The sequence below is a fragment of the Palaemon carinicauda genome, chromosome 17 (genome assembly GCF_036898095.1).
Source record: "Palaemon carinicauda isolate YSFRI2023 chromosome 17, ASM3689809v2, whole genome shotgun sequence".
In the NCBI taxonomy this organism is placed as follows: Eukaryota; Metazoa; Arthropoda; class Malacostraca; order Decapoda; family Palaemonidae; genus Palaemon; species Palaemon carinicauda.
This window is the reverse complement of record NC_090741.1, coordinates 62,471,809-62,486,356: the sequence shown is the minus strand read 5'-3', so window position 1 is coordinate 62,486,356 and position 14,548 is coordinate 62,471,809. Positions and strand designations below refer to the sequence as shown.

Sequence of the window (14,548 nt, the reverse complement as noted above, 5' to 3'; positions counted from 1 at the left end):
GAAAACAGTACGAAGACTATCAAAGAAATTCTTCCATAAAATATTACATTTAAAAAGTTTTAAATCCTTAGCTCTTTAAAAGCTAATTACGATATAAAGGGCTCAACGTTGATTAACTTCGGTTTCCAAGTTAGGACCGCCTACTCTCAGGAAAGGTCTATATAAACAAAACATTAAAATTTATTTTTATATGTTTATAATAAATGGAAAGTTAATCGAAGAGGCCTAATAAAGGCGGAGAGATATAAAATATATAGAGGAAAATCTATAACGTGATAAGATAATTACTAAAAGCCTCAACACACTTCCGTCTAAGGGAAGGGTCGGCCATTTAAAAGTGAAAGAAAGTCCATACTCTCTTTGTCACCATAATTAAATCTATCCAAAACGAGTTCAAGATTTAAGATGAAGATAAAACACCTGCATAGCGAAAGCTCAAAACTAGAATAAAGTACTTCACCAATTAGTTGTGAAAAAACTCCAGTTTAGCAACAGCGAGTAATTACGTCTTGTCGATAGCTCGACAGAGAGAAAATTGAGTTCTTTGTTTACATTGAGTACTGGGTATCTGGACGACAGATGGCGCTGTTGGGCACACCCGCAACCTGTGTAGCGATCGCTGGCGAGTTTTACCTTAGAGTTTTCTGTCGAGCAACAGAGTTGCAGCTATTATAATCACCGGCTAAGTTAAATATTGAAAAACTATTTTATTGAATGTTTTACATGTGATCAAACATGAACGTTCCACCAAGTTATTGTCAATTAGGAACAAATATGCTCCTTGTGAGAAAAGTCGGTTTAGATTTTAGGCAACCAAAGACGTCTTTACATATCTTCACTATCTTTGTCATCATCAATTTCACACTTGTTCTGTGTGCCCTGATAATTTTAACACTCCCTGCCATACTAGCAAAGATTGGCGCAGGATAAGTTTTTTCTTCAGCAAGAACACTTGGCAGAAGAACAGCCAGTTTCATGTTGACATCGTACGATTTCATTTCTGTGAGAGGCATCTGCCATGGTTGGTTTCAGATGGCCATCAGACTCTTTGTGGTAGCCATTCAGCAGGGGATCCAACTAGGCTAAGTATCCTAAAAAGCAATGCTAGTTTATCCCCAAACTCTGGCTTAGATATGGACTCTTAGCAGATGTTATCTCAGAACTCCAAGGGTAGAAGCATCTGCAAAGAACTGATTACATCTCTTATCTGCCTTCATGTAGACTTCCAGCCAGGTTACTTTGGTAATAGGAGAGAATCTTCAAGTATTGTCAGTGGCAGTAAACACATGGAAAGCTGGAAAAGCCTTTGCTCTTTCTATCCCTATGGGCTCTCCATGTTGGCTCTATCCTCATAGCCCCAGAAGCCATAGAAATGGATGTGTTCTTCAGCATGAGGTCATAGTATGCTATGACTAACACTAGGACATTGGGTCTGAGGAGAAGAAAACTATCTGTGTACCTGATGGGTTCCATTGTGATTCTAGGATAGCCTGGTAGATCAAGTATGTCTGGTTCTTCATGATTGTTGTCCTGGAATAGCAAGTCTTTGTTGCTCCTGGTGTGCCTTAAAGAAGAGGTGATGACCAAGTTGTATGATATACTGTTGTACTCTAGTCTTTGCAACAAGATAGTTGGTCAGGTTAGCCTTTGTCTTGTTGTATAAAAGGAACCTCCTCACTGGGATGTGCTTTATGTTCAAGTCATCTCTGACCTGATACTGGATTGGTGGTCTTCCTTGCTTTCTTTTATTCCTAGTACCACTCTTATGAGAATCATTCCTGTATGTGTCAAACACAATGATGATTTCATCTTATCTTGTGTGAGGGACATCAACCTGTCGTTGAAGTGTTCACCGTGATCTTGGCCATCTTCTGAGGAAGAAACATTGTACTTATCCAGTGGAAATGTATGGAGTCTTGTGAATGGTGTTAAGGAGCCAGATGATAATGAATCTGATTAATCAATTAAAGTGTTAATGTGAGCTCTAGATTGACAGTTATTTTGTTCGATTTTAATGGTTTAAAGATATTTTCATCCAGATTTGTTTGCAGTTAATGAAATGCAGGAATGCTAAAGTACTGCAGCAGAAGGGTCTAATGTAATTAAAGAATTGAGGATATCAAATCTGGGAGGTTTGCTGTGTACCATCATAACTTACTGAATGGTGCGCTAAAACCACTAGGTACCAACTGATGAGTTAGGCCTGAAAAATTACCCTTAATCAAAGACTTGTTGGCCTTCTGAACTTATAAAGCTTTGTCATTAACTTCTTTGGTAGAAGCTCAGAAAACCAAAAATGTTTTTATTAAAAGTAATTTTTCTGCCCTGTTTCAAACCATAGCATAACTCATCAGTTGGTAGATAGCAGTTTTAGTGCACCATTTCAATAAGGGTAATGATGATATACAGCATCTACTAGATTTTAAATCCTCTCGTAGAGCCTAAATTCTTTATTTTCTTTAGACAATTCTACTGTAAAATCCTAGCATTCCCACATTTTAGTTGCTCCTTTAGACAACTAGATTGCAAAGCAGAGTACCAAAAGGGAGACGACTAAACTGCAAAGCAGAACATCGAAAAGGAAATGGTGGTCTCCCTCGTATATACCTCCTCTCAATGACAAAAGCTCCCCTTAACAGCCTCTTATTCCTTTCTGGGTGGCAGGGCAAATCTTATGATTCCCTTAGCCCAAAATGTTTTGCTTTTGAACTAAACTGTTTAAGATTTGCTAGTACCGTTCAATTGCATCATGTTTAAGTGACTGTTTGTGCCGTTAGTTTGCAAGCTCGGCCACCAACTCATCGCAGGTTTTTCTTTCTTACAAGATAAATGTAGGATTTATTACCTCAGTCTCCGAAATGTCTCTTTAAACAAATACGCATTAGCTCCCATGTAAGGTTAACCAATTAAACACAGTTTGATGAAGTTTTAAACAGTAGACTATAAAGTAAAAAGATATAGAGGAAGAACCAGGATACTTATTCAGTATTACTAAACCATAAAAATGGCTCTATAGTCACTTGAATGTAAAGAACACACTTGTATCTGGTAGGAAAAATGTGTATGTTTACTCTGTCCTTCTCTTGCTAACTGAGAGAGAATAGACTTTGATGCAAGAATACACTTTACATGTAGTTTCCAGACATACCTACAATTAATATATTTTACTTTACACTACATGATTACATTTTGTGCTTTTCTATACCAAATTAGGTAATCTTTGCTTTTTCAAAAGATCAGAAGAGTACAGTACCAAGTATAAAATATGTTGTAACTGTAACTACTAATAATTATGAAATAAATGGGCCTTTAAAAGTTCAAAAGTTTTAGAGTCACTTGTAAAATATTTAGAATTTTTGATAATTCAAAATAAATCAAGTGAAAATTTATAGTGTTTGCCCCTCTTAAAAGCTCCTAAGTACATAATATCCCAATTCAGTCTTACCACCTACCTTTTTAACTGCCAATAATGAGGCAGCCCCCTGAAGAAGCGTTTCCCTTATAATACTTAGGAGCAGCGACAATAAGTGACACTGGGAGCAATACAGTAGAATACCAACGATCAACGTTACATCCCCTATCCAAAGAGAGGCAACAGCAATACTTGCAAAGACTATCTTGAGTGTGGCGTTGCTGATGGGAGAAATTCAGGGTATTAGCGAGTCGTTACTTCATGCAGGAATAAAATATCTACTATTTCCGGTATATGGTATATATTCTTGGAATATTTCACGAGAGGCAATACAAAGATTCTTCATATTTTCAGCATGCACTACTCTTTACTTTTTATTCTTTCCCTATTCGAATCTCATCTTGAACTTTACTTTGCATCTATTTTAAACCAACTCATTGGAAAGGTCCTATTCGAGTTAAGCAATGGAAATTTGGGCATATGACTAGGGTCAAAGTCACTTAGCGCAGAGGTGAAACTGGTTGGGAAAATCTTTAGTTGAACTGCCAAGTAAATGCTGAGGTAAAATACAAGGCTGAAAAACAAGTGCATCTTGGGGCTGAAGGGACACTGCAAAGACAATTCAATAGGGCCTACTTTACACTGCGAGAGGTGCACTAATGGCAAGAAATACAGTACTTTTGTTTACCTTCAGTACTATACTTCATAATACTAATGTACAGAGCACAAACCACTCCCAAAATAGAGCTTACCACTTCACTTTGAAGGGACAGCCTTGCATTTTTACTATTAGTATGGTTCTTAACTTTCACAGACTTTTAGGATGATTTTATATATTCATAACTTTAGATTTAATTCAAATGGAGGAAAAAATATACTGCACACTTTATAATGTAAAACAGACTACTTACCACGAGACGATTATTGAACACGGAATGTGTTTGGCTGTGACTAAATGAAGCACCATAGCTGAGAGAGATAAGCTGAGGCACAGGAACCCAATCATAATCCACGCAACCCATATGTGATCTAGACGTCTGTGTTTTACCACTTCCCAGGGCGAGCATGTTGCTATGAGGTACACCTGTATGAAAGGATAGTAAATTAGCATTGTCAGCACACAATGTATATGTATGACATGGAAGATATAATATATAAGTGCACGTGAAAGTACACATTAACTTGACACTCTGGTTAAAAGTGTAACTAAGTACTTAATTCAGACAATTGATATTTGAGAGATAGGATATGTAATAGTGTTGTAAATAATAAATTACATAAATTTTTATTCTTGATAAATTTCTAAATAAAAATAATTGCGTTTATTCATATAAAAACAAATCAAACCCATTTTCCATTACAAGATACCAAGATGGTTTCCATCTCTGATAATATAAAGGAAAAATACAGTAATTTGTTTTCCTTTAATGTAGGTATATAATTTCTCAAATACATTATACAAAGTAGCATACAAAAGCATCAAATTAGTTACGCACACCTTCTAGGAATAACAGGAAATATTTCTTCTTATTTCTAGTTTGCATTTATGTGTGAAATTCTTATTCACTCAAACTTCACAACTGTTCACAATGTAACCATAAATTTTATAGGTATATACAGTACTAATTACTATTGTATAATACATCTATAACTGGTCTCTGTCCTCCTGAGCTTTTGGGGACCAGGAATAATCTTCTGTAGAACCCCAGGGAAGGGTTCAAGACCTCTTCTATCAAATACTTCTCTAAATGTTTCACATATCTAATTGCAGTAAAATGATATTTTAATTATAAAATAAATTTTTGAATATACTTACCCGGTGAATATATATAGCTGCAACTCTGTTGCTCGACAGACAAAAAACTGTAAAAAACTCGCCAGCGATCGCTATACAGGTTGCGGGTGTGCCCATCAGCGCCAACTGTCGGCCAGATACCATACTCAATGTAAACAAAGACTCAATTTCTTCTCATCCCACTGCGTCTCTATAGGGGAGGAAGGGAGGGTCGTTTAATTTATATATTCACCGGGTAAGTATATTCAAAAATTTATATTATAATTAAAATATCATTTTTAAATATTTAACTTAGCCGGTGAATATATATAGCTGATTCACACCCAGGGTGGTGGGTAGAGACCAGTTAAATATGTTTACATCTTATGAGCTAAGAGTTTTTATTTCATTTTAGAAGTTATCAATATAACAAAAACAAAATAAATAGGTACCTGGTAAGGAAGTCGACTTAGACGATTACTCTGCCTTATAAGTACGTCTTCCTTACGGAGCCTCGCGATCCTCTTAGGATGCTGACAGACCCCTAGGAGCTGAAGTATCAAGGGCTGCAACCCATACAACAGGACCTCATCAAACCCCTAATCTGGGCGCTCTCAAGAAATGACTTTGACCACCCGCCAAATCAACCAGGATGCGAAAGGCTTCTTAGCCTTCCGGACAACCCATAAAAACAACATTAAAAACATTTCAAGAGACAGATTAAAAGGATATGAAATTAGGGAATTGTAGTGGTTGAGCCCTCACCCACTACTGCACTCGCTGCTACGAATGGTCCCAGTGTGTAGCAGTTCTCGTAAAGAGACTGGACATCTTTCAATTAAATGACGCGAACACTGACTTGCTTCTCCAATAGGTTGCGTCCATTATACTTTGCAGAGATCTATTTTGCTTAAAGGCCACGGAAGTTGCTACAGCTCTAACTTCGTGCGTCTTCACCTTAAGCAAAGCTCGGTCTTCCTCACTCAGATGTGAATGAGCTTCTCGTATTAACAATCTGATAAAGTATGACAAAGCATTCTTTGACATAGGCAAGGATGGTTTCTTAACTGAACACCATAAAGCTTCAGATTGGCCTCGTAAAGGTTTAGTACGCTTTAAATAGAACTTAAGAGCTCTAACAGGGCATAAGACTCTTTCTAGTTCATTGCCTACGATCTCCGATAAGCTGGGAATATCGAAAGATTTAGGCCAAGGCCGAGAAGGCAGCTCATTTTTGGCTAGAAAACCAAGTTACAGCGAACAAGTAGCTTTTTCCGACGAAAATCCGATGTTCTTGCTGAAGGCATGAATCTCACTGACTCTTTTAGCCGAGGCTAAGCATACCAGGAAAAGAGTCTTAAGAGTGAGATCTTTCAGGGAGGCTGATTGTAACGGCTCAAACCTGTCTGACATGAGGAATCTTAGTACCACGTCTAAATTCCATCCAGGGGTAGCCAAACGACGCTCCTTGGTGGTCTCAAAAGACTTAAGGAGGTCTTGCAGATCTTTATTGTTGGAAAGATCTAAGCCTCTATGCCGGAAGACCGATGCCAACATGCTTCTGTAGCCCTTGATAGTGGGAGCTGAAAGGGATCGTCCTTTTCTCAGGTATAAGAGAAAATCAGCTATTTGAGCTACAGAGGTACTGGTCGAGGATACAGAAACTGACTTGCACCAGTCTCGGAAGACTTCCCACTTCGATTGGTAGACTCTAATGGTAGACGCTCTCCTTGCTCTAGCAATCGCACTGGCTGCTTCCTTCGAAAAGCCTCTAGCTCTCGAGAGTCTTTCGATAGTCTGAAGGCAGTCAGACGAAGAGCGTGGAGGCTTTGGTGTACCTTCTTTACGTGTGGCTGACGTAGAAGGTCTACTCTTAGAGGAAGACTTCTGGGAACGTCTACTAACCATCGAAGTACCTCGGTGAACCATTCTCTCGCGGGCCAGAGGGGAGCAACTAACGTCAACCTTGTCCCTTCGTGAGAGGCGAACTTCTGCAGTACCTTGTTGACAATCTTGAACGGTGGGAATGCGTAGAGATCCAGATGTGACCAATCTAGGAGGAAGGCATCTATATGTATTGCTGCTGGGTCCGGGACTGGGGAGCAATAGATTGGAAGCCTCTTGGTCAGCGAGGTTGCAAAGAGATCTATGGTCGGTTGACCCCAAGTGGCCCAAAGTCTCTTGCACACATCCTTGTGGAGGGTCCATTCGGTTGGAATTACTTGCCCTTTCCGACTGAGACAATCTGCTATGACGTTCAAGTCGCCTTGGATGAACCTCGTTACTAGGGAGATGTCTTGACCTTTTGACCAGATGAGCAGGTCCCTTGCGATCTCGTACAACGTCAGTGAGTGGGTACCTCCTTGTTTGGAGATGTACGCCAAGGCCGTGGTGTTGTCCGAGTTTACTTCCACCACTTTGCCTCGAAGGAGATACTCGAAGCTTTTCAAGGCCAGATGAACTGCCAACAGCTCCTTGCAGTTGATATGCATGCTCCTCTGACTCGAGTTCCACAGACCTGAGCATTCCCGACCGTCCAGTGTCGCGCCCCAGCCCAAGTCCGATGCGTCCGAGAAGAGAACGTGGTTGGGAGTCTGAACAGCCAGGGGAAGACCCTCTCTTAGGTTGATATTGTCCTTCCACCAAGTCAGACAAGACTTTATCTTTCCGGAAATCGGGATCGAGACCGCCTCTAGCGTCTTGTCCTTTTTCCAGTGAAAAGCCAGATGGAATTGAAGTGGACGGAGGTGTAGTCTTCCTAGTGATACAAATTGTTCCAGGGATGACAGCGTCCCTACCAGACTCATCCACAGCCTGACTGAGCAGCGTTCCTTCTTCAGCACCTTCTGGATGGATAGCAGGGCTTGATCTATTCTGGGGGCCGACGGAAAAGCCCGAAAAGCTAGACTGTGAATCTCCATCCCTAAATACAGAATAGTTTGGGATGGGACCAGCTGCGACTTTTCCAAATTGACTAGGAGTCCCAATTCCTTGGTCAGATCTAGAGTCCACTTTAGATCCTTCAGACAGCGACGACTGGAAGAGGCTCTGAGAAGCCAGTCGTCCAAATAAAGGGAGGCTCGGATGTCCGATAAGTGGAGGAATTTGGCTACATTCCTCATCAGCCTCGTAAACACGAGAGGAGCTGTGCTTAGGCCAAAGCACAGGGCCCGAAACTGGTAAACCACATCTTCGAAGACGAATCTCAGAAAAGGTTGGGAGTCTGAGTGAATGGGGATATGGAAGTAGGCGTCCCTTAGGTCTAGCGAGACCATCCAGTCTTCCTTTCTGACCACTGCTAAGACTGACTTTGTGGTCTCCATGGAGAACTTCATCTTTGTGACAAAGACATTCAGAGCACTGACGTCTAGCACCGGTCTCCAACCTCCTGTCTTCTTTGAAACTAGGAAGAGACGGTTGTAAAATCCCGGTGATCGAAGGTCCGAGACTTTGACCACCGCTCCCTTCTCTAGCAAAAGAGACACTTCCAGTTTCAGGGCTTGTCTCTTTTCTTCCTCTCTGTACCTGGGAGAGAGATCGATGGGGGACGTCGCTAGAGGGGGTTTGCGTACAAAAGGGATTTTGTACCCCTCTCTGAGTAACTTCACAGATTGTTGATCTGCGCCTCTCTTCTCCCAGGCTTGCCAGAAGTTCTTGAGTCTGGCTCCCACTGCTGTCTGAAGTTGCGGGCAGTCAGACTCTGCCCTTGGAGGACTTGGGTCCTTTCCTCTTCCCTCGTTTCCCTTCGGCACGAGCACCTCCTCTGCTGGAGGCTCTGCCACGAAAGGGCGGAATAAAGCGAGACGCTGGAGTGTCTATCCTCGGTCTAGCAGACAATGTAGGCAAAGGGGGAGCTTTGCGAGCCGAGGACGCAACTAGATCATGGGTGTCCTTCTGAACTAACGATGCGGCAATTTCCTTTACCAAGACTTCAGGAAACAGGTACTTGGAAAGGGGAGCAAAGAGAAGTTCAGATCTCTGGCATGGCGTAACTCCAGCAGACAGGAAAGAACAGAGAGACTCTCGCTTCTTCAGGACTCCGGACGTGAATGAGGCAGCTAGCTCATTGGACCCATCACGGACGGCCTTGTCCATGCAGGACATAATGAGCAAGGAAATATCCTTATCTGCCGAAGAGATTTTCCTGCTCAGGGCTCCTAAGCACCAGTCTAAAAAGTTAAAGACTTCGAAAGCCCTAAATATCCCTTTAAGAAGGTGGTCCAGGTCCAATGGTGACCAACAAACCTTCGAGCGTCTCATGGCAAGGCGGCGGGGAGAGTCTACAAGACTTGAGAAGTCGCCCTGGGCAGAGGCAGGAACTCCCAAGCCGAGAACTTCTCCCGTGGCATACCAGACGCTCGATCTAGAAGAGAGTTTAGATGGGGGAAAGGCAAATGCTGTCTTCCCTAAACTCTTCTTAGACTCTAACCAGTCTCCTAACAGCCGCAAAGCTCTCTTGGATGAGCGTGAGAGAACGAGTTTCGTAAAGGCAGGTGCGGTAGCAGGCACTCCTAATACAAACTCTGACGGAGGAGAACGAGGAGCCACAGGAACAAAGTGGTCCGGAAACAACTCCTTGAATACAGCCATGACTTTTCTAAAGTCCAATGATGGTTGAGTTGCCTTAGGCTCGTCCAGTTCTGAAGGTTGATCGTCTTGTGGTTCAGCAACGTCCTCATCTGATAGTTCCTCATCCGAAAACTGATGAGGAAACGGCAACGGAGTGGGCAACGTCTGGCTCGCTGAGTCCGGTCGCACTGGTGCATGCGTGACGGAGCCGGACGCAACGTCATGGAACTGCTGCACAGTCTGTGAACTGTCAACAACCATGGGTGCGCGAGGACGCACAGCGTCCACCCGAGACTGTCTAGACCGTCTGGGTTGTGCAGTCAACACCATACTGGGTTGCGGAGGTTGACGCACTGCGTCAAAACAAGTCACCTCTGATGGTTGCTGAACGTCCTGAACGTCAACAACCACCTCCGTGCGTCGCCTAACGTCAACGTGCGGCTGGCAACCCACACTGGGTCGCATCGGAGGAGGAACCACCTCAACTGGTAGACGCGAGAAGGTAACCTTAGCGTCAACAGGACGCACAACAGACCGCTTGGAAGGTTGTTGGCCAGAAGGTTCAGCAGCAACCTTCTCCGCATTAAAGTCCTCCATCAAGGACGCAAGCTTGGACTGCATGTCTTGCAGCAAAGCCCATTTAGGGTCTACGGGAGCAGGTGCGGCAACAGACGGGGTTAGCGACTGAGGCGGTACCGCTTTGCCTCTCTTAGGCGGTGAGCAGTCATCAGATGACGGCAACGAGTCCGAACTGACCCAGTGGCTACAACCGGGACGTTGGACTTGTCCTGAAGGGACCGACTTACGTTTTAAAGGTCGTGAGACCTTGGTCCAAAGTTTCTTACGAGAAACACCTTCGGACGACGAGGTAAAAACGGGCTCTCTCGTCTTACGTAGGTAGGGGCGATCTTGGGGAGATACGCCTGATACCATGGAGGGAACGTCTGTTCGCTGATCAAGGCCTCTCGAACCCATGCGTCGTACGACATTGCTTCTCCCCTGGGCTTGGGAGCTTGCAAGAGGTCCCGGACTAGGAGGACGACAGGCACGAACAGACGAACCCTCAAGCGCAACACTGTTCACAACACTTTCACTTGGCACTTTCTCACTTCCCGCGGCACTTTGGCACTTTAGCTCCTTAACATCCGCCATGAGTTGATTGCGGTCACTTGCAAGGGACTCAACTCTCTCCCCCAAGGCATGGATAGCACGCATCATGTCAGCCATCGATGGTTCCTGAGTGCTAGGAGGGGGGTTAGGAGCAACCACTACAGGGGAAGGAATAGGTTGAGGGGCATGAGGAGAGGAAAAATCTATCGACCTAGAAGAACTTCTCCTTAATCTATCTCTCTCTAGCCTGCGTGTGTACTTCTCAAATTCGATAAAATCGAATTCCGAAAGGCCCACGCATTCCTCACACCGATCTTCCAATTGACAGGTTTTACCCCGACAATTGGAACAAACAGTGTGAGGGTCGAGAGAAGCCTTTGGAAGACGCCTAGACAGTCCCTAGCATTGCATTTTCTAAACTTGGGAACTTGTGAAAGGTCAGCCATTTTGAATTGGTCAAGGGAAAATTCCAAAAAACGATCTAAGTCATCAACAATGAATCCGATACAAAAAAGAGTTCAAGGATTTATTTGAAGAAAAACCCTGTACAGCGAAAGCTCAAAACCAAAATAAAGTACTTCACCAAATATGATGGGAAAAACTCCAGGTTTCAACAGCGAGTAAAGTACGTCTTGTCGACACGTCGACAGAGAAGAAATTGAGTCTTTGTTTACACTGAGTATGGTATCTGGCCGACAGTTGGCGCTGATGGGCACACCCGCAACCTGTATAGCGATCGCTGGCGAGTTTTTTACAGTTTTTTGTCTGTCGAGCAACAGAGTTGCAGCTACGTATATATATTCACCGGCTAAGTTAAATATTTAAAATGAAGTTTTGCTGCATTACTAAGATAACTTAGATACAGGACCAGTTTCTTGATAAAGGCAGGTTGGTAGTTAGCGATACTCAGTAGCCTTCTTTAACCACAGCCAATACCCATGGGTCGGGCTATAGCCTTTCCAAAACAACAAAGAAGTGACACAGTCTTCCCCCTACCGGACTTTGGTTGAAATGACTGTCATACTGTTGTATGATAAACTCTTCAAGTTTGGTTGGAAATCCTTCTGGAATATCTTGGATAACAGAATTCTGTTGTGTTATCTCTTGAATGAAAGGGCCTTCTTGTTGGCCAATCTGAGCTTGAGAAACCTGATACGCTACTGGAAAGATGTTATTTTTATAATAAAATAAATTTTTGAATATACTTACCCGGTGATTATAATAGCTGCAACTCTGTTGCTCGACAGAAAACTCTAAGGTAAAACTCGCCAGCGATCGCTACACAGGTTGCGGGTGTGCCCAACAGCGCCATCTGTCGTCCAGATACCCAGTACTCAATGTAAACAAAGACTCAATTTTCTCCTCGTTCCACTGCGTCTCTATTGGGGAGGAAGGGAGGGTCCTTTAATTTATAATCACCGGGTAAGTATATTCAAAAATTTATTTTATTATAAAAATAACATTTTTCAATATTTAACTTAGCCGGTGATTATAATAGCTGATTCACACCCAGGGGGGTGGGTAGAGACCAGCAATATATGTTTACATTATTATGAGCTAAGAGTTTTTATTTCATTTTAGAAGTTATCAAAATAACAAAAACAAAATAAATAGGTACCTGGTAAGGAAGTCGACTTGAACAATTACTCTGCCTTTTTAAGTACGTCTTCCTTACGGAGCCTCGCGATCCTCTTAGGATGCTGAGCGACCCCTAGGATCTGAAGTATCAAGGGTTGCAACCCATACAACAGGACCTCATCAAAACCCCTAATTTAGGCGCTTCTCAAGAAATGACTTTGACCACCCGCCAAATCAACCAGGATGCGAAAGGCTTCTTAGCCTTCCGGACAACCCAAAAACAACAATAAAAACATTTCAAGAGAAAGATTAAAAAGGTTATGGAATTAGGGAATTGTAGTGGTTGAGCCCTCACCCACTACTGCACTCGCTGCTACGAATGGTCCCAGAGTGTAGCAGTCCTCGTAAAGAGACTGGACATCCTTAAGATAAAAAGACGCGAACACTGACTTGCTTCTCCAATAGGTTGCGTCCATTATACTTCGCAGAGATCTATTTTGTTTAAAGGCCACGGAAGTTGCGACAGCTCTAACTTCGTGTGTCCTTACCTTCAGCAAAGCTTGGTCTTCCTCACTCAGATGGGAATGAGCTTCTCGTATTAACAGTCTGATAAAATAGGATAAAGCATTCTTTGACATAGGCAAAGATGGTTTCTTAACTGAACACCATAAAGCTTCAGACAGGCCTCGTAAAGGTTTAGTTCATTTTAAATAGAACTTAAGAGCTCTCACAGGGCATAAGACTCTTTCTAGTTCATTTCCAACCATATTCGATAAGCTTGGAATATCGAACGATTTCGGCCAAGGTCGAGAAGGTAGCTCGTTTTTGGCTAGAAAACCAAGTTGTAGAGAACATGTAGCCGTTTCAGATGAAAATCCGATGTTTTTGCTGAAGGCATGAATCTCACTGACTCTTTTAGCTGTGGCTAAGCATACCAGGAAAAGAGTTTTTAAGGTGAGATCTTTCAGGGAGGCTGATTGTAACGGCTCGAACCTGTCTGACATGAGGAATCTTAGTACCACGTCTAAATTCCAACCAGGTGTAACCAAACGACGCTCCTTCGTGGTCTCAAAAGACTTAAGGAGGTCCTGTAGATCTTTATTGTTAGAAAGATCTAAGCCTCTGTGACGGAAGACTGCTGCCAACATGCTTCTGTAACCCTTGATAGTGGGAGCTGAAAGAGATCGTTCTTTCCTCAGGTATAAGAGGAAGTCAGCTATTTGAGTTACAGAGGTACTGGTCGAGGATACAGATACTGACTTGCACCAGTTTCGGAAGACTTCCCACTTCGATTGGTAGACTCTAAGGGTGGATGTTCTCCTTGCTCTAGCAATCGCTCTGGCTGCCTCCTTCGAAAAGCCTCTAGCTCTCAAGAGTCTTTCGATAGTCTGAAGGCAGTCGGACGAAGAGCGTGGAGGCCTTGGTGTACCTTCTTTACGTGTGGCTGACGTAGAAGGTCCACCCTTAGAGGAAGAGTTCTGGGAACGTCTACTAGCCATCGAAGTACCTCGGTGAACCATTCTCTCGCGGGCCAGAGGGGAGCAACTAGCGTCAACCTTGTCCCTTCGTGAGAGGCGAACTTCTGCAGTACCTTGTTGACAATCTTGAACGGAGGGAATGCATATAGATCTAGATGTGACCAATCTAGGAGAAAGGCATCTATATGAACTGCTGCTGGGTCCGGGATTGGTGAGCAATATATTGGGAGCCTCTTGGTCATCGAGGTTGCGAAGAGATCTATGGTCGGCTGGCCCCAGGTGGCCCAAAGTCTCTTGCATACATCCTTGTGGAGGGTCCATTCTGTTGGAAGAATTTGTCCCTTCCGACTGAGACAATCTGCCATGACATTCAAGTTGCCTTGGATGAACCTCGTAACTAGCGATATGTTTAGACCTTTTGACCAGGTGAGGAGGTCCCTTGCGATCGCGTACAACGTCAGTGAGTGGGTCCCTCCTTGCTTGGAGATGTACGCCAAAGCCGTGGTGTTGTCCGAGTTCACCTCCACCACTTTGCCTTGAAGGAGAGACCTGAAGCTTTTCAAGGCCAGATGTACTGCCAGTAGCTCCTTGCAGTTGATATGCATTGACCTTTGACTCGAGTTCCAT

The 14,548-nt window shown here is 43.3% G+C and overlaps 1 protein-coding gene across 1 annotated transcript in view; it reads right to left on the bottom strand.

Moving 5' to 3' along the window:
- Nucleotides 1–14,548, bottom strand: part of LOC137656816 (uncharacterized) — a 78,629-nt gene that overhangs the window by 30,735 nt on the left and 33,346 nt on the right. Inside the window, exons 7-8 of the mRNA XM_068391127.1 lie at nt 4,324–4,496; nt 3,453–3,633 (exon numbers count right to left, since the gene is read on the bottom strand). Of these exons, the coding sequence (XP_068247228.1) occupies nt 3,453–3,633; nt 4,324–4,496 (354 nt within the window). The remainder of the gene's footprint in view (nt 1–3,452; nt 3,634–4,323; nt 4,497–14,548) is intronic.